This window comes from Falco naumanni, chromosome 9 (genome assembly GCF_017639655.2).
Source record: "Falco naumanni isolate bFalNau1 chromosome 9, bFalNau1.pat, whole genome shotgun sequence".
NCBI lineage: Eukaryota > Metazoa > Chordata > Aves > Falconiformes > Falconidae > Falco > Falco naumanni.
The window spans coordinates 1,054,586-1,075,332 of record NC_054062.1 but is presented as its reverse complement, the minus strand read 5'-3'; the positions used below and the strand labels follow the sequence as shown (position 1 = coordinate 1,075,332).

General features: G+C 49.3%; 1 protein-coding gene across 1 annotated transcript; it reads right to left on the bottom strand.

The window, feature by feature from the left end:
* Positions 1-3,083: 3,083 nt before the first annotated feature.
* Positions 3,084-20,183, bottom strand: URM1 (ubiquitin related modifier 1). The gene is made up of 5 exons (XM_040606908.1): positions 20,096-20,183; positions 17,330-17,400; positions 5,133-5,214; positions 4,060-4,108; positions 3,084-3,337 (listed from the first exon to the last, which is right to left on the bottom strand). The coding sequence occupies exons 1-5, from the start codon at positions 20,128-20,130 to the stop codon at positions 3,269-3,271; spliced, it is 306 nt and encodes a 101-aa protein (XP_040462842.1). The 5' UTR covers positions 20,131-20,183; the 3' UTR covers positions 3,084-3,268.
* Between the last annotated feature and the right edge of the window lie 564 nt (positions 20,184-20,747).

Below are 20,747 nucleotides of genomic sequence, written 5' to 3'. Positions count from 1 at the left end.
ATAAAACCGAGCCTCTCGCCGTGCCGTTGAATGGACAGCGGCTGCGGAGCGCCGCGGCTGCGCTGGAAACTTGTTGGGGCCGGAGCAGCGGCTCCGCAGGGCCGGGGAGCGGGGAGCGGGGAGCGGCGGCGGGCAGCCGCCCGGTGCCCGTGTGTCCTTGTTTTCCAGGCTCCAGCCGGATTCCCCCTGGAAGACCCCGCGAGCCCAGGATGGGAATCTCCGCTCCTGATTGTCCAAACGCAATTCTTGTGCGATGGAGCCGTACGAACCAAGAATTGTGTCTGGACATCTGTAGCAGAGGTTCCAACTCCAGCGGCCGGGCTGCGGGACGGCGCTCGGGGCGGCGGAGGAGGGACGGCCCCTGCCCGGGCCGGGGGCCCGCAGGTAACGGCTCCCGCCCCGGCCGAGCCCCGCCAGGCCGGCACCGAAGCACCGGCGGCGGCTCCGCGCCGCTCCGCGCGGCCGGGGCTCGGCCCTGATGCGTCAAACAGCGGCGGAGTCCTCACCGGGCCGGGCGGGCACCGGGCAGGGCCGGCGGGGCCGAGCCGGGGCCGAGCCGGGGCCGCTGGGGCCGGAGCCGAGCGCGGAGGGCGAGCGCCCCGGCCCTGCGGCTCCATCTCGGCTTATCCTTCCGGGATTTATTGATTTATTTATATTTTTAATCGCGTTTTAATTTCATGGAATTTATTTCGGCGTGCGGCCGGCCCTGGGGCGCGGCGGAGACCTCTCAGCAGCGGGGGCCGAGGTCCCCGCCGGCCGGGACACCCCCCGCCTCCTGCCGCCGCAGCGGCCGCCCCGGGTCCCCGCCGAGCCGGGCACCGTCCCCGCGGCTCGGGCACCGGGCTCGGGCTGGGCGGCGATCGGCCCGGCCGCGGCTGCCCCCCGGAGCCCCCGGAGCCGCGGCCGGGGGAAGGCTGGGAACAGAGAGGCTTTATGGCTCCGCAAGCCAGGCGGCTCGGCCGGGGCTGCCAAGGAAACCCAGGAGGAGGAGGAAAGCATTACAAGACCCGAGCAAAATTTCACCAAGAGCCTACCTAGGACAAAGCTGGAGGCAGAGAATGTTTTAAAAGGCTTTTATTTCAGAAACTTTTTTTTTTTCTGTGTGCGTTTCAAGATTTTGCTGTACCCCTCTTTTCCCCTCCCTCCCCTGGCTTCCCTCATCTTCCCATTTCTAGCTTTTTTTTTTTTTAGCAATGATTGGCAGCTTTTACTACAGCAGAAGCTAAGCCATCTGGGTCTACCTGCGCTAGCAAGGGGAATAACACCTCCGGGGGAAGGAACTCATCCTATCGTGAGCAAACAGCTGGGGGGATAAGAACAGACAAGCCCAGCCTAAGGCAAAAATGCAGTGTAGAGGCAGGGCAGGCAGCAGCGCTGAAGACGAACCTGCCTTTTCCCACTTGGGTTTAAGCCCGTTTCAAGCTGCACGCCACACAGGTTCCTTGTTTTTCAGCCAGCTCCCACCATCACCTGGAATCCCTGCTCCACTCCCCCAGCCCACCAAAGCTAACGGCCATCAACTCAGGACAAGAGAAGAGCCTGTGGCCCGTCTGTATCATTTACAAACAGTGCAAGCGGGATCAAGTCGCTGCAACTGGATTTGGAAAAGGCTGAATATTGGTTCGTTCCCAGCAGTGGGCTTGAAGTTAGGGTTTCTCAGATGCAGCAGCATCGTAGCCTGTGGGTGCTTTTAGTTACACAGGTTGTGGTGGGGTGAACGTAAACGTGAGAGAGGAATCACCGCAGAAGTCAGATGGGGGAACTACTCTTTGGCACTCCCTCTGCATCAGACAGAGTAACTCCTCTGTCAGGCACGGGACGGGAAAGGCTCCTTGTACGGAGCGCTGGGGGCATCAGGCCCAGCTGCCCGAGCAGGGGCTGGTGCACTGCACTGCTCAGAGCCTCTCGGCTCCTCCTCGGCAGCTCCCAGAGATCGAGGACAGGGCGAGCAGTGTGTGGTGCAGATCAGCTCTGACACGCACCGATGGAGCTTACTGTACTGGCGAACCCTCTGCCCCAGGAGAGCCGCTGCTCAGGCAGGAGCGCTGCTGCCGGCGACCACCGTGTGCTGCCGCAGCCACGCTGAAATGCAGGTGAGCAGGGCAGGGGGGAGCACAGGAAGGACAACCCTGGTCGGATACTCCTAGAAGCTTGTGCAGCACATTTCAGACCTGTTGGCGCCAATGCTATCTTCTCTGACCCCTTCCCTCTGCTCTCGCCGCGGCCTCCTGGCTAGCAGGCCAGCCAGCCCATTTCTCTGAGGAAACTTCTGGAAAGCAAACAGCATCCATGCCCTAGCAGAGCTGTGCACACCCACTTCCGCTGCGCTCACAGGACTTCCTCAGGGCACGCAGTAAGAAGCCTCCCGCTCCCACTGATGGAAAGGGTTAAAAGCCACTGACTTTCTTTCCAGGGTGTCCAGCCCCAGCCCTTCCCTGGACAGGCTGCAGCAACACAGCTCCCCACCTGCACAGAACGCAATGCAGGCTGATCAATTCTGTCCATCACAGTGACAGAAAGATAATTTGCTGCCCTTATCACTCTGTGCTGTCTCAGGCCAGGCATGGGTTTGTTTCCCCTCCAACCAAATGGTTATAAATTGACATTGTTCGTGGGCTAGTACTTCAACCTGCCTCAGCTCAGGTATGGAAGATTTATAAGGCACCAGAAAAACAAAACCAAAAAAGCCTATTTCCTCTCCTACTTCCCATAAATAAATATCACAACAAGTGGAAAGTCACTGCAGAGGGTTCTGAAACTGTAATGTCCGCTACTTTGCAGAAAAGATAGTAAAGTGTAACCTTTTGTTTCCTTGCACTTCATATCTTGCCGTTCCCATGGCTGGTGAACAGACTGCACCAACACTAAGTATTGTATCAAAAGAATACCAGCTCCCAGCACCACAGCTCCTCCAGAATGCCTCACTACCAGCAAAGACACATCATCCTACTCCAGGTTCAGCACCCCTCTTCCTCCCATCACAACAAAACAAAGTCCCACGTGCTGCAGGTGCTCTCTGCTTGTTTAGGGTACCTGAAAGTGCAGTCAGGAGAGGTGAAATGAGGACCAAAAGATGGATGCTGTTGTGGTGGACAGCAGGCCGCGTGCTGACAGGGCTTTATTTGCATGTCTAGTAACAAGTGAACGTGGTGAGAAGATGCAGAAACTGGCACAGGCAGTTCAAGAGAGGTTTGGGTGGGTTTAGGTTTTTGTTTGGGTTTTTTTTGCCCAGGGACGTGGATTTACATCCTCTTGTTTTTCCAGGAGTTCACCCACCATGTAATGTTGAGATGAAAAGCACATTATCCTGGTCCTGGAGTTTATAATCCAGCTCACCCTGCAGGCCAAGGAAAAAAAAAAAAATGTTTAAATGTAATTTCCAAATACTAGCTGCAAAGAGAAAACAGCTCATAGAAAAGATGGTGAGTGTTAGGGAGAGCAGAAGGGGATAGACCGATGTTTTCATCATAACGGAAGCAAGGGTGAGAGATCAGACAAGGAGCTGATGTTCACTATCCCACACTGCTTTCTGGGCAGGGTTTTGACAGAACAGGTGGTTGCCTGAGGCAGGAAAATAGTTAGGGTCTGTCTGTTGTCTGAGCACAACAGTGGGCTGAAAGGGGACAATATTTACCAGTTGCCTGTTGGGGCAGAAATCTCCCCAGGGCTGCCCTCCCCTGCTATGGCACCACCTCATGCCAGTGAAGGCGGTCTGCTGGGGGCTGGGAAGCTGCCTGGTACCCACTGAGCTCTCACCCCACGTGTGGGGGAGACCTGCTAGCAGCCAGAGGTGTGAAGCCTGTTGCCAGAGGCCAGGGGAAACGGGTGATCTCCCTTCAGACACTGGCTGGCTGATGAGACTCAGCAGGTTAGAGAAAAGGCTCTGAGCTTCTGAACAGCCCTGTACAACACAGGGAGGGAGATCCCAGCCTGCCCCTTCCCCTCAAATATGAGATGCTTTGCTTAGGGCAAGAATCAGAAATAGCTTCTCTGAGAGCAACCACAGTACAGACAGAGCAATATTTTCATCAAAGAAAGTCAAACTGAAGGAGTACAGACCATTAGTTCCCAGTCTGCGTCGTTGATCAGCACCAAAATTCCTGGCCTCCTGCAAAACAGAAAGAAATAATTAGAATACAGGGCTGCTAAAAAGCTTCACAAATAGTTAAGAACAAGGGATGTTACAGCACAGATCACAAGCTGACTGCCTATAAAGCCAAAGAGAAAAAGGAGTCCTAGCACGGAGGTGGAAACAGGTACAGTCTGTGCCCTTTCTAGAGCAAATACAGGGGAGGCAGGAGCAATCCCAAAGCTCATTTGAATCAAAATGTACCATTCCTGAGGATGCTCTAAGATGACTACATTTCCGTATGATGTAGAAAAGCCAGGTAATTAAAACCCACGCACTACAGTCGAGCGCAGAAAGCTCGATGTGAAGGTAGGGAAAGCTATTCTGGTGCCCCTACCAAAGGCACTCGACACCCGGGGATCCACTCCGAGCCCCTGATTACAGGCAAAGGGATTCCCTCTCTTTGATCTTCAGTGTCCTGCAATTGTCTCTCCTGTTACCAGGGGACCTGGCACACGCTTCAGCTCACAAAGATCCGTGACGAATGTTAAACACCCCCAGCGCCACCCCGTAGTCAGGGATGGCTTGCACAGCTCACTCTGCTCCATTTCTCTTGGCTCCCCCCCTCCCCCCCCGCCCCCCGCCACTCCCTCCACGAGGTTGGCCCCATTTTGACAATAAAAATACATTTCCCAGAAGAAATATTTGTTGGCATTTCTCCGACTGACTGCTTCAGCCCCAGTGATGTCAGCAGGGAACGGACAGAGCTGCTAAAAACTCCTGGAACTGAGGATACACACACTACACGGCTCCAAGTAGCAAACAACACAGAGGCAGTATATATACATGGCCCGGCTTCACATTTCAGGTTTATAGATTTGGGGTGAGGGCTGCAAAAGGCACTCTCCTCGGAACGGTGCAAAGCGTAATGTGGGACTCCTCCCATTGTCACTTTAGCAAAGCCCATATTTTCATGGTCGTTACTTTGCATCTCGCAACCAACAGGAAAAACCGTGGGGTTCAACAGAGAGACACAAGGAGGATTCATAACAGCTCTACTTACACAGATTCCCCTTGCATAAATAATTCTGGTCGTTCTTTCAGCAGATTCTGTCTGATCCACTTTAGCAGGTTTCTGATATCCCCTGAAAGGAGGAAGGACAGCAGTTTACAAACTAGCTGACGGCTCCTAGCTGATGCCAGAACAAAGTGCTTGTTTATCCACAAAAGAGTAGATCAGGAACACACAGGACGAATGGGGAGAGCTGCAAACCTCCAGTCAAAGAAACCACCTAACAGGATTGCCCCTTCCAGCATCTAACAGGCAGCCCTGCCTCCAGGGAGCTCAGAGCTCTGCCCCAAACCCCATGGCTTGGCAGAAGAGGTTTCCTGCAGAAAATGCATCCCACAAAGAATGAATGTAGTTCATGTTGAAGTGCCAGTCCAGCGGGAGACTGCTGATGTTAAGATTTCTTTAACACATCCCATATCCTGTGCATTCCGTTATTGCCTAACAAATTGTTGTTTAGCTCTCTATGTGTTTAATTAGATTTTAAAAGTCCAAACAAGCAAGCCTAAGAACCTGAAAGAAATAAAGGCAGACATTACCAGCACCAAAATCAGTGAGAACTCTTGGAAACATGAGTTCTGGGGCACAAATGTGTAGGTAACCATGCATTAAACACGCATGTAGGCACCAGCCACAGCAGTTGTATTTTGGACACTTGCAACATCCCTCGGCGTCACACCTGCTGCTATGGCATGTTCCCCATGCTGTGCCTGCTCCCTCCCTCTACACTTTGTGCTTATAGCTTCTTTATTAAAGCTCAGCCTTTATCTTTCCATTTCAGTAGGTGACAGGAAGGATTTGTCTTCATGTAAAAGGAGGAGGAGACACTGCTGGCGGGTTTTTATAGTATCAATTTTACTTTGTGAGGCAAAAACAATTTCTTTAGTGATAGCATCAGTTAATTTCCTATTGGAGAGGTGAGAAGCAACAGAGGGGGGGAATAATCCGTTACAGGGTTTAGAGAAGCTGACAAATTGCAATGTGGAGTTCTTCTGCATTTGCCTCTATATTTCACCGTTCCACAAACCACTTCATCATTCTGAATCCACAATCAGTTATTCTCCTGGGGCTCCTTTAAACAGCCTTTTGAAAGCCCCAAAAGAGTTTTGTTTGTTTTCAAGGCGCGAGGAAGCTTTTCGAAGGCACAAATGCACCAGTGAGGGCTGGAGCCCTGCTTGCAGGATGAACGGGGACGGCAGAAGAGGTTTCCGTGTCTGTGTGGTAAGCACATCGTAGTCAGGGGGAAAATTTCCACACACACTTCTGAGCTAAAACCAAACCCTGTGTACAGTTCCCTGTGTATTTACTTCACAGCCAGCAAAAATAAATGCACATGTAGTGGCTTGACTCCAAGTCCTTGCCTTACCCCAGGATTTTATGGGATCACCGACACCACCCAGAGCAGAGCTGCGGTTCTTCTGAATAGCGTTACCCCCATCACTTCTGTCACACCAAGGCTGAACAACCCTGGTGTAGGCAGGTGCACATCAACTAGGCAATGGGGACATATCCATCTGCAGCAGATGGGGAAAGGGGGAGGGGGACGCTCTGAGATTCCCTCTGTTGCCTCCCCCTAAAACGCTTTCCAGAGCGTCAGTGCCTCAGGATGGCAGCCTCCCCCCCCAGCACACCAGTTCCACCACACGGCTGCCCAGAGCACAACAGGTATTGCTGCCTCCAAGCACCGGATCACTCTGATCAGGGCAAAAAGAGCTGCTTTGTGCCTTAAAACTGCCCCGTGAGCCAGAGTAATCTGCCTGGAGCCAACCCATGACTCCCTTGTAATGACACATAGTTAAGAGCACAAAATAGATGATTTTCTACCACCTTCCTAGCAACGTGCACCCGGGACAGCACGCGCCACTCAGAAGGTGTATATATATACCATGCCGGTCGGTCAGCCACCAGAACAAGAGTTAACTATATTCACCATCCCGTGAAAAATGCTGCTGCAACGTAAAGCCCTCAGGATCTCACACCCAAACGGCTCCTGCCCTCCATCACCAAGAAATGAAAGCCGGAGAGGAAGAAAGATGGAGAGAAGCCTTCAGGAGAAGGAGGGGGGGGCACAAAGGGGACACCAGCCCCACCACAGCAACGCCCGCGAGCTGTTTCATATTTATGCACTTGCGGCAGGGCACACAACAATGAGCTGTGCGATATACCATTCTCCTTGCGTGGAATAAGCAGCCCTTTCCTCTGGGACCTTTCAGGAGAGACCATTTAAACAGAAACACGCTGCACCAGCTGGATAAAAGACAGCCACCTAGAAGCAGCCTGGACGAAGGGGTGAGAGGACTGATTTATTCGAGGCTGAGCTGGAAGACTCCCTCACCCCTACTCCTTCCATAATAAGATGTTATTTTCATCCCCATCTGAGCCAACATTCGTTTACTCCTCCCCAGAAGTCACACATGCACATACTGAAGAATTTAGACAGCAGGAAAAAAAACTGATACCCCTGTGCATGCCTGGAGCTTCCCCGCACCAAATTGCAATGAAAATTAAGACCCCTTCTCCACAACCAACCTTAAGACAAAATACTTTCGGTTGCTTTCTCAGCATTGAATTTTTTTCTCCCCACCTTCACATCTCTACATGCTGTACACCAATATTACTAGAACAAATCAATTATAAAGGATGAAAAATGACCAGAGCCACAACCAAACCATCTCCCACAAGTAAGATATTGAAAAGGAACAAGATTACTTCCATTGCAAGGGGTCTGGGGAGAAGCCATCTTGCAGCTCAGTGCCTCGAATAGCAGTCTTGATCAACAGCTCAGGACTCTGTATGTTATCATTTTTTTTTTTTTTTTTTACTAAGAGGTAAATTATAGCACAACCACTTATCTCTTACAGTTGCACACATAACGTTCCTAAGACATTTTCTTTCTGATACTATGCTATGGGTCTAACAGGTTTCCAGCTCCCTGGGCTGAGGATTTGCTATGTAAACAGCAGGTCCTCTACAAATGACATATAAGAAAGGAAAAAAATCTCAGCCTGGTCAGGCACCCCATCCGCTGACAAGTTAAACCGTCACTATGACGCAGCAGTTCTACACTCAGGCCGGTTCCGAAGCTGGCCCCCATCACAGAACACAGGCATTTGCTATTTGCAGGAACACAGTTGTACTGTGTGTACTGCCATTTGGCTGCAAAAGCAACCATGCATTTTGGCCCAGGAGTGAGGTTCAGGTGAGAGCTGAGATGATACAGCATTTCACTCCAGCATTAGCAGCTCAAGTCCAGCTCATCCCAGTAATGAAGTATTTTTATCATTGCTGCACAGCCTCGATGAAATTGAAATCCTTTTGGTAGCCTACTCCATTTCATTCACAGCAAACAAACATGCACACTAAAAAACCCACTCTAATTATCATTAACTGTCCTTGCCATTGGCAGCATCAGTAGAGAAGCAAGAGTGAACCGGCCAAGAAAGCTGAAATATTCTCAAACTGCAAAGGAGGGACTGAAACACATGGTAGGAAATCCCTGTCTTATTTGTATACAGACACAGCTTCTGTTGCCTGTGCTAACAGTACATCAAACCTCTCCAAATTCTCAGGAAAAATAATCTAAAGTTAATTAAAAAAAGAAAAACAAAAAAACATTTGAGAAAACTGCTTAGTTCAAGTGCACAGATGGGAGCTCAAACCCACAATACATGCATAAAACAAATCACCCAGCGAAACACACAGCTCAGGAAAACGAAATGTGTGCTCGCAGTGACACAAAGTCATTGGCTTGTCACGCAAGCGGACAGGATGCAAAAACTGCAGCAAGTGTGCATACAAAAACCCAACAGCGTCGGCTCATTTTCAGCCCAGCTGCATCACAAACACTCCTGGTTGTGGCAGACAGAACTGCGCAGTCTGCTTGGTCCTCTTGCGTATCCTCCAAGGCCTGATCTTCTGCATAACCCCAACTGTTCCTTGGTGAAGAATCTGCTGAGCTTCCTCTGCAAAAAAAATGCAACTAAGAATCCATTTTAGCACTGCCTGGAACAAGTGTCTGCGTTCATTTCCACCCTCAAAACCAGGGCTGAAATCCATAGATCTCTCCTTGCTCAATAAAACCTCCTGGGCCTGACAGATTCATCAGTGATAGCTCAGCAAAGAGAACCCTCACTGTGTGCAGAGAGAGACCAGGTGCCTTGAGTAAGAAACACCAAGCTGCGTGTTGCACCAAAAGGATCTCATGCTGAACCGATAAACGTGCAGAAACGCAGAAGGATTTTGTGCAACTGTAATACCAGTTGACACGGGCGTGCTGTTCTTGGCTCCCAGGGAGCTGCTCAGGTTGCTGACAGATTCAAGAGCAGGCACATGCAATGACCAGACACCCTCCTGTCCCCTGCCTTAAAATCTGCATACAAACCCACATGAAGCACACAGTGCCCCAAAGGGCACCCAGAGGGTGTGATTACACCCATATTCTTGCACTGGCTGCAGAACTGGGAGCTTATTTCAGGGAAACAGGGGAACGCTATAAAGGCCGAATCATGAAAAATTCCCTTCTGGTCTGTAATAAATAAGATATATGCAGCACTGGTCACTAAGGGGTCAGTGCTGCAAGAGCACAGCGCTTTCCCTAGCCGCCTTGTGGATACCTCCCTGTGGGGTACCACTTCTTTGACCCAGAATAAGATCATTTATCATACTGACCATGGCTGAGCTCCAATTTACTGAGGTCACTAACTCTGGACGAGCGCTGCTCCACCCACATTCTCAGCCACCGGCCTGTAACCATGACAAAGCCCCTTCCCTGCCGCTCCTCTGCCATTATTCCCCCTGCCTGCATGGAAATGTATGGAAAGACAATTTGTATGCCCCTTTCCCTGCTTAAGCATCTTGTTTTTAAAATAGATGAACCAGCTCCCAGTACCTGCTGGCCCTCCAGGTGCATGCCTTCTCTGCTTTTGAATCTGATGTCCCTCCAGGAATCTGCTCTCTAAAAGAGGTTGTTACAAAACCTGACCTAAGGGATCCTTCAGACTCCTCCAGCCTCCCATCTGATATGCGTTTGCTGAAGCAGACGATGGTGTGCCACAAACTGCAGAAGACGCTGATATAAATGGGAGTCACAGGCAAATGGGTTCAGTACTATGCAGAGTGAGCAGCAAGGCAAAATTTTGCAGCAAGAGCAAAATCCTTTTTCTCTGACAAGTGCACCAGCCAATCCTGCCACACATTGGAGTGGGCAGTGATTTAAGTAATAGGGGAAAAATAAGGGGGTAACTACAGCCAGACATAAAAGAATCCCAGTCGTTGCTCTCATCTGTTCTTGTCTGCTACAAACACCAAGGTCTTAGCTTCCGTAATTTTTAATTGCATTATGACATCTTTTTCTTGCTTCTCTGCTAGAAGAGCAATGCTCTGCTCCATTTTCTTGTGTCTGCAAAATGGGAAGGGATCACAGGGGTCTTTCATAGCCCTCCTGTTAGCAGTGAAGATTCAGATCCCAGCCACCACCCAGCAGTTCTCAACCCTGAGATTTTAATCACAACACTCATGAACTGGAGAGGCGCTGCTTGAGATCTTCCACTCCCCGCAGATTGCTGGTAGGAGAACACAAGTTCAAGGGATCTCCAATCCCACTCGCAAGCCTCCAGATCCATCAGCTCCTGTGACAAACAAAGCACTCCAAGCTTATTCTCAGGGTAAACCTAATCCCTACTCATTTCCAAAGTCAGAGCATCTAATCCTGTAACACCCAACGCTATTGTCATTTCAGGCTCCCAAATAAATGCTAGTGTACCAAACTGTCTCTTTTAATTAGGATCACAAAGCGCTAGTGCTGGCCCAGGGTCTTGCCTCTTGTTCAAAATTGTGAAAGGAAGGAACTGGGCGAGCCTGAAAGACTACTGCACCAGCAGTGAAGTGCCAGATTGGGAATCCCAGGCATTAAAAATAACATCTCCTTAACAGGTCCTGTGATTTTATCCCACTGCCAGTGCAGACTTATTCTCAACAAAAGACCAACCCAAGCCTTGCCCGCTCTGATTTCAGGATGCTTGAGCAATGTAGACCTGCTACCAAACTCCAAGGAGACTGTGACATGGTCTAATAGTTTTTGCAGTCAGGAATCTTCTGCTAATGCACCAAACTCCCATTTCTTCATTCCTCCCTATCAATCTATGCTAGATGATATTGCATCACCCTGGTTATAATCTGTCCTTCCCAATGATAAAGGAGATATCCCACCTCATCACTTTCCCATTCATTTATCCTGCTTAACCTTGAATGTTGGTGGTTAATTTTTTTTTTTTTTTTAACTGCTCAGGAAGACAATTCAGAGAATGCATTACTAGCTGCGGACATAAAGCTCAGCTGAAACCCATCAAACCGATTATTTCCCCTTTCTCCTATTTTCCCAACTTCTCGGTTTTGTGTGTCTGCATGCACACCGAGGGTTAAAAAGGAAAACCTTATCACCATTACACACCACTGCAGTGAGCTGTGAGAGCCGAGACCCCAGAGGAAGGTGGCTGCTCCTGCCAGTGCAGAGGGCTTCCCCAGCAGCCTGGCACTGCCCTGCACGAAGCCAGCCTGGCAGAGGGAATCCCCTGGGCTGGGCTCTCCCTGGCACTGCCAGCTGGATCAGAAAGCGCCTTGAAGTCAACTCCTTGCCCCCCTCCTAGCTTGGCTGGTGGCTGGTGTACCCTCTGGCTGCTGGACTTGTCGGTGTCTCAGCTCGGCTCAGGAACTGCCATGATTTTATTCCTCTAAACACAGAAATCACACAGCATCCAGCCCTCGCCTCTCACTTTCAGGCTCAGATCTGCTTTGCTATTATTAGACTTTCATATAGGGGAAGCATCATTAAACCGATCCCTGTCCACCCAACCCAGCCACCCCCACAGATACTCCAAGCTCCTCAGTCTTACTTGAAAGGGGAAAAGAAAGGGCCAGTGAGATGATCAGGGTGGAGGAGAGGGGGGGTAAGATTTACAAGTGAATGGAGGTAAGAATGGAGCAGTTTGTGGGATAAAGGGGCTGCAGAGGGAGCTTTACAGATGTGCAGAGGGACGGCGGCTCATTGTTTAATTAAGCAGAAAGTGGCTCTTTTGAAAAGCAATTTTGCACAGGAGCTCTGAGCTCAGCAAACAACTCCTGCGAGTGAGGGCAGGAGGAGAAAGGAACAGCTGGCCCGGAGCCGTGTGAACCGCATGCTAAGCGGTTTAAAGGGCCCGGATCCTCCTCCCCAGCCCTGCTCCGCTGCCACCCTCTGAACAGTGCTGTCAGCACAGCAAATCCCACCAAGAGAAAAGGGAGAGCAGGAGGGGGGGCTGGCACAGAAAGGTTATCCTGCTAGGTGTCCGCACTGCAATACAGCGGCTGGGAAGGAGGGTGGAACAGCCAGGCTTTGTTATCCCAGGGATTTGGTCACACACAAGAGCTGGTTTCTCGGTGCCTGGGAAGCTCCTTCCACAATGAGTTGGGATGAGCTGAGCTGAGAACGCGGCTCCGCGGCCTCGCGCTGGGACTGCTCCTGCCAGGGCGGCCGTTGCGTCCCCGCTCCCTCTGAAGGGCTCGTTCCTTGCGCAGAGGCGACGCGTGGCCTCGCTGGGACGGCGACCCGAAGCCACGCACGCAGCCACTCAGCCCCACCGCCAAGGCTGCAAACGCGGCAGGGACCGCTCGATCGCCCGCTCGATCGCAGCAGCAGCAGCCGCCCTGCAGCATCACACCAGGCTCCTGGTGCTGCAAACACGGCTGCTTGCACCGATTGCTGGAAAGAGCAGCCGGGATCCAGGGCTGAGCTAGTCCAGCCTGAGGTCCCACCCCGCGTAACCCACCGAGTCCCCTTTCCTGGCCAGCAAGAGTATAATGACCCGCCTAAGAGAGACGCACAAGCAGGGGAATAACCAGAGTCCTCCAAGACCTGCGAGCACTGTACACCGTGGTTAAAAAGATTTGACTGCATGAATTTCACAGAGCTATGGGTTTTTTTATGATTTTTCTAATAAGCCTCTGCATTACCAAATGTATTTTTATTCTTTCTTTAGAGCAAGTTTTAAAATGTTAGGAATAATAAACAGAGCAATAAATAGAAAAGAAAATATTCCAGATTATTAGTAACTTGACCACGATGTACTACCTACCAACAGCACCAGGCACTTACAGATAATGGATGCCAACTGCCACTCTTGGTTTTGCACATTGTTTTGGCATAGCACCCCAGTCAACTCTGAACACACGCCACGCTGAATTTTTTAAGCCGTTCTGCCTGTAACACAGGTCTGATCTCTTGAGATCCCCAGTCTCTTTCCCGAGGAGATGAATGCTCCCAGCTCCCCAGCAGTCCTCCATGCTGCGCAGAACAAGGCCCCGGAAAGCAAAGCTCTCGAGGAGCAGACCATGCTCTTCTTCTCTATGGGGATTTACCATAAGCAGCACTTGGCAGATTATTTTAATTTTCCCTCTAAAAACCCCCTGATTAGCAACAGGCTTTTTCCCTGGGGTTTTGGTAAAGGGAAACCACAAACAATTACCAAAACATACTAATTAAAAATTTATCCTTCCAGACTTGTAAGTGCCAAAACATGCAGTGAATTCTTGATTACCCCAGAAGGTCCAAGCGATCACTGCTGAAACTGGTCACTGCTGCTCCAAAAACACAAGTCCCATCACTGAAACCACAGGAGAAGCTGGAATTCGGAGGCCTGCGACCAGCAGTTGAGCAGCCTGCAGCACAACAGCCAGAGACTTTACAAACAGCCCCAACCTCCACATACAACATCCAGTAGACAGCACAGAAGAGAGGTTTTGTAAACACTCTTCATCAGCATGATACCGCTGAGCTAAACCTGAAATGACTACAAGGGTTAAACAATGCCAGTGACTTCCTACCCTTCCAACAGCATCCCACAACTTGCATGGCCATAGACAAATCCACCACTGTGAGGCCCAGTGAGATGGAGGAAGGAGCTCCGGCATCACTTGCAGAGCAGTCATACAATGATCTATTTGATTACTGAAGCACTTGGTTAAATTACTGTGGCTTGTTTCAGGAGGAGGCTGCCAAATACATTTTCAGTTTTTAATTTAGGGTTTCTCTCTTTTATGCTCCATTGTCTCTAATAGCCTCTTAGATGCTTGGAAATAAAGTTGATTTCCCTGCCAATTTAATCCTCTCTCCATGTGACAAAGATCGTTATTCCCCCAGCTGCTTTCTCCCACACACACTGTTTTTACGCAGAATAAGCTAACGGGGCATAATGCCTTTAGATCCTCTAACAGCATTATCAATGATATCATCAAAATAGCCAGCAATTTGGGACAAGATTCTTGTTTAACTTGAGGTCTTCTTTCCACAGCAGCTCCTGTACAAGTGTGGCTTATGTAAATCTCTCTGCCTTGGCAGATAAAGCACACCTTTTTAAGTTCCTACTTGGCAGCAACTTCAACATGCAGTCTAAGACAGCTCCGCTTGGGAAATAAAGAACCGCTGTTAGGATACAAAAAAACTCTTGGATAATAAAAACGGGTCCCACCACACGGCTGTACCCCTCATGACTTGCTCTTGTCCCATTTGCAGCTTCCTTCCTCCTGCCTTTCCTACTCCCTCCAGGAGCCCATCTCCAGGCATCACAAAAGGACAGAAAATCAAATCTTGAAAAAGTTAACTGGATCTGGAACCCACCTACTTTCCACCTAGTGCCTGTTACCAGGAAAAAGGAAACGACCACAGAAGAAACAAACATTATTATCACCACTCAGAGAACATTGCCCCCATCAACTATGAAGCACAGCTTGTTTTATTCACATCGATATTTGTAGGTATTTCTTTATATAATTTTCCACCTCCCCTCATCTCTGGGATATGTAAAAAATGCCTAAACAATTAAAATATAGCTGGTCCCAATGTCCCAGAGAGAAGCAGCTGCTCTGCAAAAAGGAGGACAATGACAAAAGTAGAAAGGAAGAGTAGGTAAGAGAGGCCAAATGGCCAAAAATAAGCTTGACGGCTAATGAAATCAGTTAAAATGGGGTTAGAAGTGCAGGTCTTCAAGCAGCGTTCATACTACAGATCTCTCCCCAGAGTATTAAGTAATAAACGTACGGGGTAAGGTAAGCAACAGGATGCACTGAGTAGAACTGAGCTGTTTTACTTTACTTCTCTAATCGTTGTCATTCTGGGTGCATGAGGGCAGCAGGGAACATACTATGTACATCTTTATTTACCCAGAAATAGGCGAATTAAACTTTCTTAGTGTGAATGAGGAAAATACGTGGTGTTAGGAACAACATAGAAGTGCAAGAATTTACCAAAACTCTTATTTATCTGTTTCTGATACGATTCTACTGATTCCTCACCACTACAACATAATTCTCATCTTGAAATACTGTGAGGGGTGTCTCCAGCAACCCCTTACTGTCAGACACTAACCCCACCTCTGCCTACCCCATCCCTGTGCTGGGTGTAAACATCACTATAGTAGAAGCTTCGCGATTCAGTGTCTGCTCTTCAGCCACTGCAATCCACAACCAACCCAAAACCTGAAACCTCCCTGCCACTCAACGCACACGAAAACAGCGGGCTGCAAACCAGGGGAGCTGGCAAGTGGGCACACTGTCCATTCTGCCACTCTTGTTACAGGGGTAGCAGCATCTGAAAAACAAGACAGCGTGAAAAGCTGGGAGCAATAATGTGTTAGATGAATCTAGAATGAATCACTGGAGATCATGAGTTTGAACCTCGAGTCTGAGTCAGATCTTCAGGGAAAGATTTATTCTTTAGGATAAATCCAGCTCCTAGTGAAGTCTATAGAAGTCTTCCCAGCAGCTTCAAGTGGAAATGGATTAGGCCACATACAACTGCACCGCTGACAACCATCGGGCTAGAAGAATCATGCTTTGATATTAATCCCCCACCTCCTTCCCCTGACAGAAATAAACATCTCATGTAATAACCCCTTCTTCTTGAGCATCTGATCATGGTTTGAACACCATCAATGAAGCACATATAAGTGGGTATTTTAAGTTTACAGAACGCCGAAGAAAATTATGCTCCAGCCTCCAAGTTTATAAAACAACTAAATGAGTGTTTTGGAATTTTTTTACTACCTTCCATTTATGGATCTTAAGTGCTTTAACAGTGCTGGAATTTAATGCTGAACTCTCTTGTGATACGTGAAAATATCGCTACTACTTCACTAGCAACAGGGGAAAGTTAAGCAACAGAACTAAATTCACAAAGCAAATCAGCATCAGGTCATGTTTCTGGATCCCTAGTTCCTGTCCTTAACCACAACATAACACACTATTCCAGTGCTCCTATTATATTTGAATTACACATACTAATGTCCAAGCATCAAAAGCGCTTCTACCAATCTCTAATTACTTCCAGGCACGGCAAGGAGATTTCAGGCCTGAACGTTCACAGTACATAGATTATGGTATTAGTCATTCATGAGATATTAGTTGTTAACATTCCCTGATGCTTTGTATTATTTCAGTTTATAATCCCACTCTCAAGCATTAGCATTGCTATCTAACTTGAAGAATTCAAAACATACCTGCAGCAAAATTACATTGTAACTGAAGTATGCACACACATAAGGAGAAACGAGAGCTAGTGTACAGCAATTCTCAGTATTGATACTCCAAATCACAAACCAGAGAAAGGCAGGATGACCAGCACACATTTGAGCATTAGGCTTTGCCATTTTCAGCTGCACGGTTACTACAAAATGATTACATATACTTGAAAGTCAGATGAGTAGATAAAATACATTTATGTTACATTGCTATACACACCCCCACATATCTGTACAATACATATATATGCACACACATACATATACGCCTCTTGGAAGCCTCAGAACAGGCAAGAAAAAACAAAGGGGAAAGGAGGTTATCAGCGGTTTCAAGTATCAAGCAAGACAAATGCAGACTGGATGGAAACATTCAGAGGCTGTTGTCTATCCAGAAGGGAGGCAAGTGTCTCGAGGAAGGACTTGATTCACAAGTGTTTAGAGGACAGGAAAGATGCTCAGACTGTTTCTTCTTGGTATTTACTCTGAGGACTAACCATCATCTGCTGAGCTCTCTGATCCATGGCGTGTCTAAAGTGCTTTTAAAATACATTGATCCTTGTTGCCAACTAATGAAACTACTGTACAACCAGCTTTGTTTAATTTGTTGTCATTCTTTCAAGTTAACTAACAGGTTCTGATACTCACAAGGTTCTGGTTGACAGGGCAAAGTCACCTGATGCTTTTTGACACCATCGAACAAGAGTTCTGCACCACCTCTGAAATAAAAACAATGAACCACTGAGATTTTGCTTTATTGTCAAAAAGAAGACAGTACAAAAGAGGCGATTTACATAGATGCCACAACAGAGAAAACAAATGACACAGACTATATTTATCACAGGATTCTCTTTGTCTTTTTTTCCTCTCTCAAACCACAAGTTCATAGGGGAAGCTGCCAGCTCCCATCGCCAACACATACAGGAGGCTCCAACGCGGGCCAGAACCCCACGGTGCCAGGCATCATCCCAGAGGAACAGGAAGATGGCTCCCATCTCAATGCACTTACAAACTGCCATGCAGTGTCTAACCTAACGCCTTCCCTCTCCATTCAGCTGTCGGCACTGCTTCCATTCAAACAACATCACAGCCACCGCCCTACATCCAACACTGCTCATCCCTAACACCTTTTAGCCAGAAGTCTCAAGGTTATTTCACAAAACATGAAAAATCATATCATCCTTCTGGAATAAATATTCCTCCGGTTCCCACTTATGAACAGAGACAGGAAATGACTCACATGAGGTTACACAGCAAGTCAGCTGCAGGGCCAGCAGTCCTTGAGTCCTGGCAACCCTTTCTTCATCTACTTACTACAAAGCATTCCCTCTCGGGAAGGACTTGACTGGGAGAAGCAAGCAGAGTAAGCAACAATGACAAGTTCAAGTGAAAATAAATAAATACCCAATCTTCCTCCACTGAACAACCTGATGAACATCCCTCTTCCAATATTCAGAACGTACTGGGGAACTAGCCTCAGATAACTAAGTGATGGCCTCTGCAAGCACAAGAGATAAAGCATGAGCAAAATATGCAGAGGCTGGCAAGTACAGGAGCTGGTCCTAAAAAAATGGGATTTAAATTGAGTCCAGGTACCTAATCTCCTTAGGCTCTTAGAAAAAATAATTAACTTTTGTAACTGCAACTTACAACCCTCAGCAAGCTCCTCCCCTATATTCCTTTTCTGGAAAGAGAAAATTGTGAAAATCTTGAACTTTACAAACACAAATTAGTTTTCCTGATGCTGTGAGGCAACAGGCCAAACTCGGAAGATTATAAAACTTTATCGTGTGAGCAGGAACAACGCTAATTAACATGAACGCTACCTCAAGGTAAGCATCACAGAAGCAGACAGTGTGAGCTCTCGACTCTAGACTGAACAAGGTGGCCAAAGTTTTAGTCGTTAGGAAACGCCTGAAAAACTCAACTCACTTGATACTCAACCGAGGCAGAAAAATGACCAACCCATTTTCAAAGGGCATATAATTGTGGCAAAATGTTCTTCCAACTGAAACGTGGATTACTTCAGAAAGATGTTCTTATTAAGCTACTTTCTGGAAACTTATTAGTGCCTCGCATCCCTTGGAAACCAACACGATAGAGAAGTATTTAAACTAAATAATCTCCACCTAAATATCAACAAAGATACATCCAGACATTTCTAAGTTCCTTTAAATTCAATATCTAAAAATGTCACACTAGGTTTTCTTGGCTTTGCAATGGAAGAGCACAACAGGACCCTTGTTAAGCCCTCAGCAGCGTTACTTATATGCAGCAACTCTCCTAAAGAGCACTCTGTTGGTGTTCTTCCACCAGCTCACAAAAAATAGTTATCTGAAAATTGAAGCAGCGATTATTAACATGAGCTGAGATTCATGTGAGAGAACAAGTCACAACAATTATATGAAAAACATTTTTTTATGTAATGAAAACAAGGTCACGCTTTGTTACAGCGGGAAATGTAGATTGCAAGATAAGGTCCTTCTGTGATGTGCTAGCTGTGAGGAACTCAGCTGTGATTTGTACATAGAGAGCTCATTTATGCATTTCCAAGGGAAGCAAAAATGCATCTCACTCTTCTGGGAAAATTAGAGTTACTGCAGCTGGAAGTGGGAAAGACTGAGGAAAGGATTCTTAAGGAGAAGGGTATTTAAAGGGTTATGGCATTTCTGTGTTTATGAAAGGGTGGGAAAAAGCGAATAAATAGCACCCTTTTAGCTTCTGCTAAAAGGAGGCTTTAACAAAATGACACAAGTATTTCCACAAATATGCACAGACTTCCACTGCAAGCACTTTAGCGTCCCAGCGCCAAAGCGTTAGCAATGCAGATGCTACAGCCACGACGACCTGAAAACTGAAACACTACAGAGCGAGAACCGGCCGTTTCACACCCAACGAACTGAATGGAACACAAAGCAAAGTGAGAGCACGTGTCCGCACACACGAAAACCCACAGAGTTACAAATGCATAACGTAGAGAGAAAAAAAGCTGAAAGACGAGTGGAAGGATTTTATAAATAATTTTAATAATTAAAAAAAAAAAGGTTAGAAGGGGAGCCAGGGAAGGACTCGCAGGGAGCGCACAGCGCCGCCAGCGAGGCCAGGCCGGGGCGCGGGGCAGGGCCGGGCGCGGCAGCCGGCCCAGCACGGCGGATCCGGGGCCGCCCCGCAACGCCGCGGGAAGCCGCCCCGGCGGTGCCCGGCCCCCCCCGGCGGTGCTTGACGCGCCGGCCCGGTGCCCCGGGGGCGGCTGCACTCGCCGCCCCGGGCCCTGCCACACTCGCCGCCGCCCCCCAGGCCGCGCACAGCAGCCTCTCCGCCTCAGGGCCGCGGCCGCCCCACCGAGGAGCCCAGCCCGGCCCCACTCTCCGCCCGGGCCCCGGGCCCCCGGCCCCCGCTGCCGCCCGCGCTCACCCGAACTCCACCTGCAGCGACACGGGCGCCGCCATCTTGGCGGCGGGCGGGCGGGAAAGGAAGGCGCGCGCGGGCGGCGCCGGAAGTACCGCACCGGCTTCCGGCCGCGCCGCGTTGCCCGGCAACGGCGAGAGTGGGGGTGGCCCTGGGCGCGGCGGCCGCGGCCTCGCCGGGCCTCGCCGGGCTTCCCGGGCCCCGCTGCGGCCTTGGGGCAGGCGGGCGGCGGGCCGAGCGGGCTGGTCCCGGGGAGAGCTCTCCGCGGAGGCCTCCTCCGTGCCGGGACCCAGCGGCCAGGTGCAGGCTCTCCTCAGGGCTGATGCCCGGGAGGCCCGCATCTCCAGGGGTGCGCACTGGCCTCTTGCGCCAGGTGATGTCATTTTAGAACACCTATTTCTGCATTAAATCCACATCTTGTTACACACAGAGCCCCTTTTCATATGTGGAGAATGCTTCAGCCTTGCAAAAGTGAGGAGCTGAAGCAGGCGCTCCCCAGCGGCGAAGCCAACCGGCTGCTTCGCACATAACGCAGATTTTTAGTGGGGAGGCAGCAACAGCCAGGCTGGGCACTAACGGCCACTCCGTCACCGCCAGCACCGTGGAAGGCATGCTCCTGCCGCCAGGCTGGGCGCTAACGGCCGCTCCATCACCACCA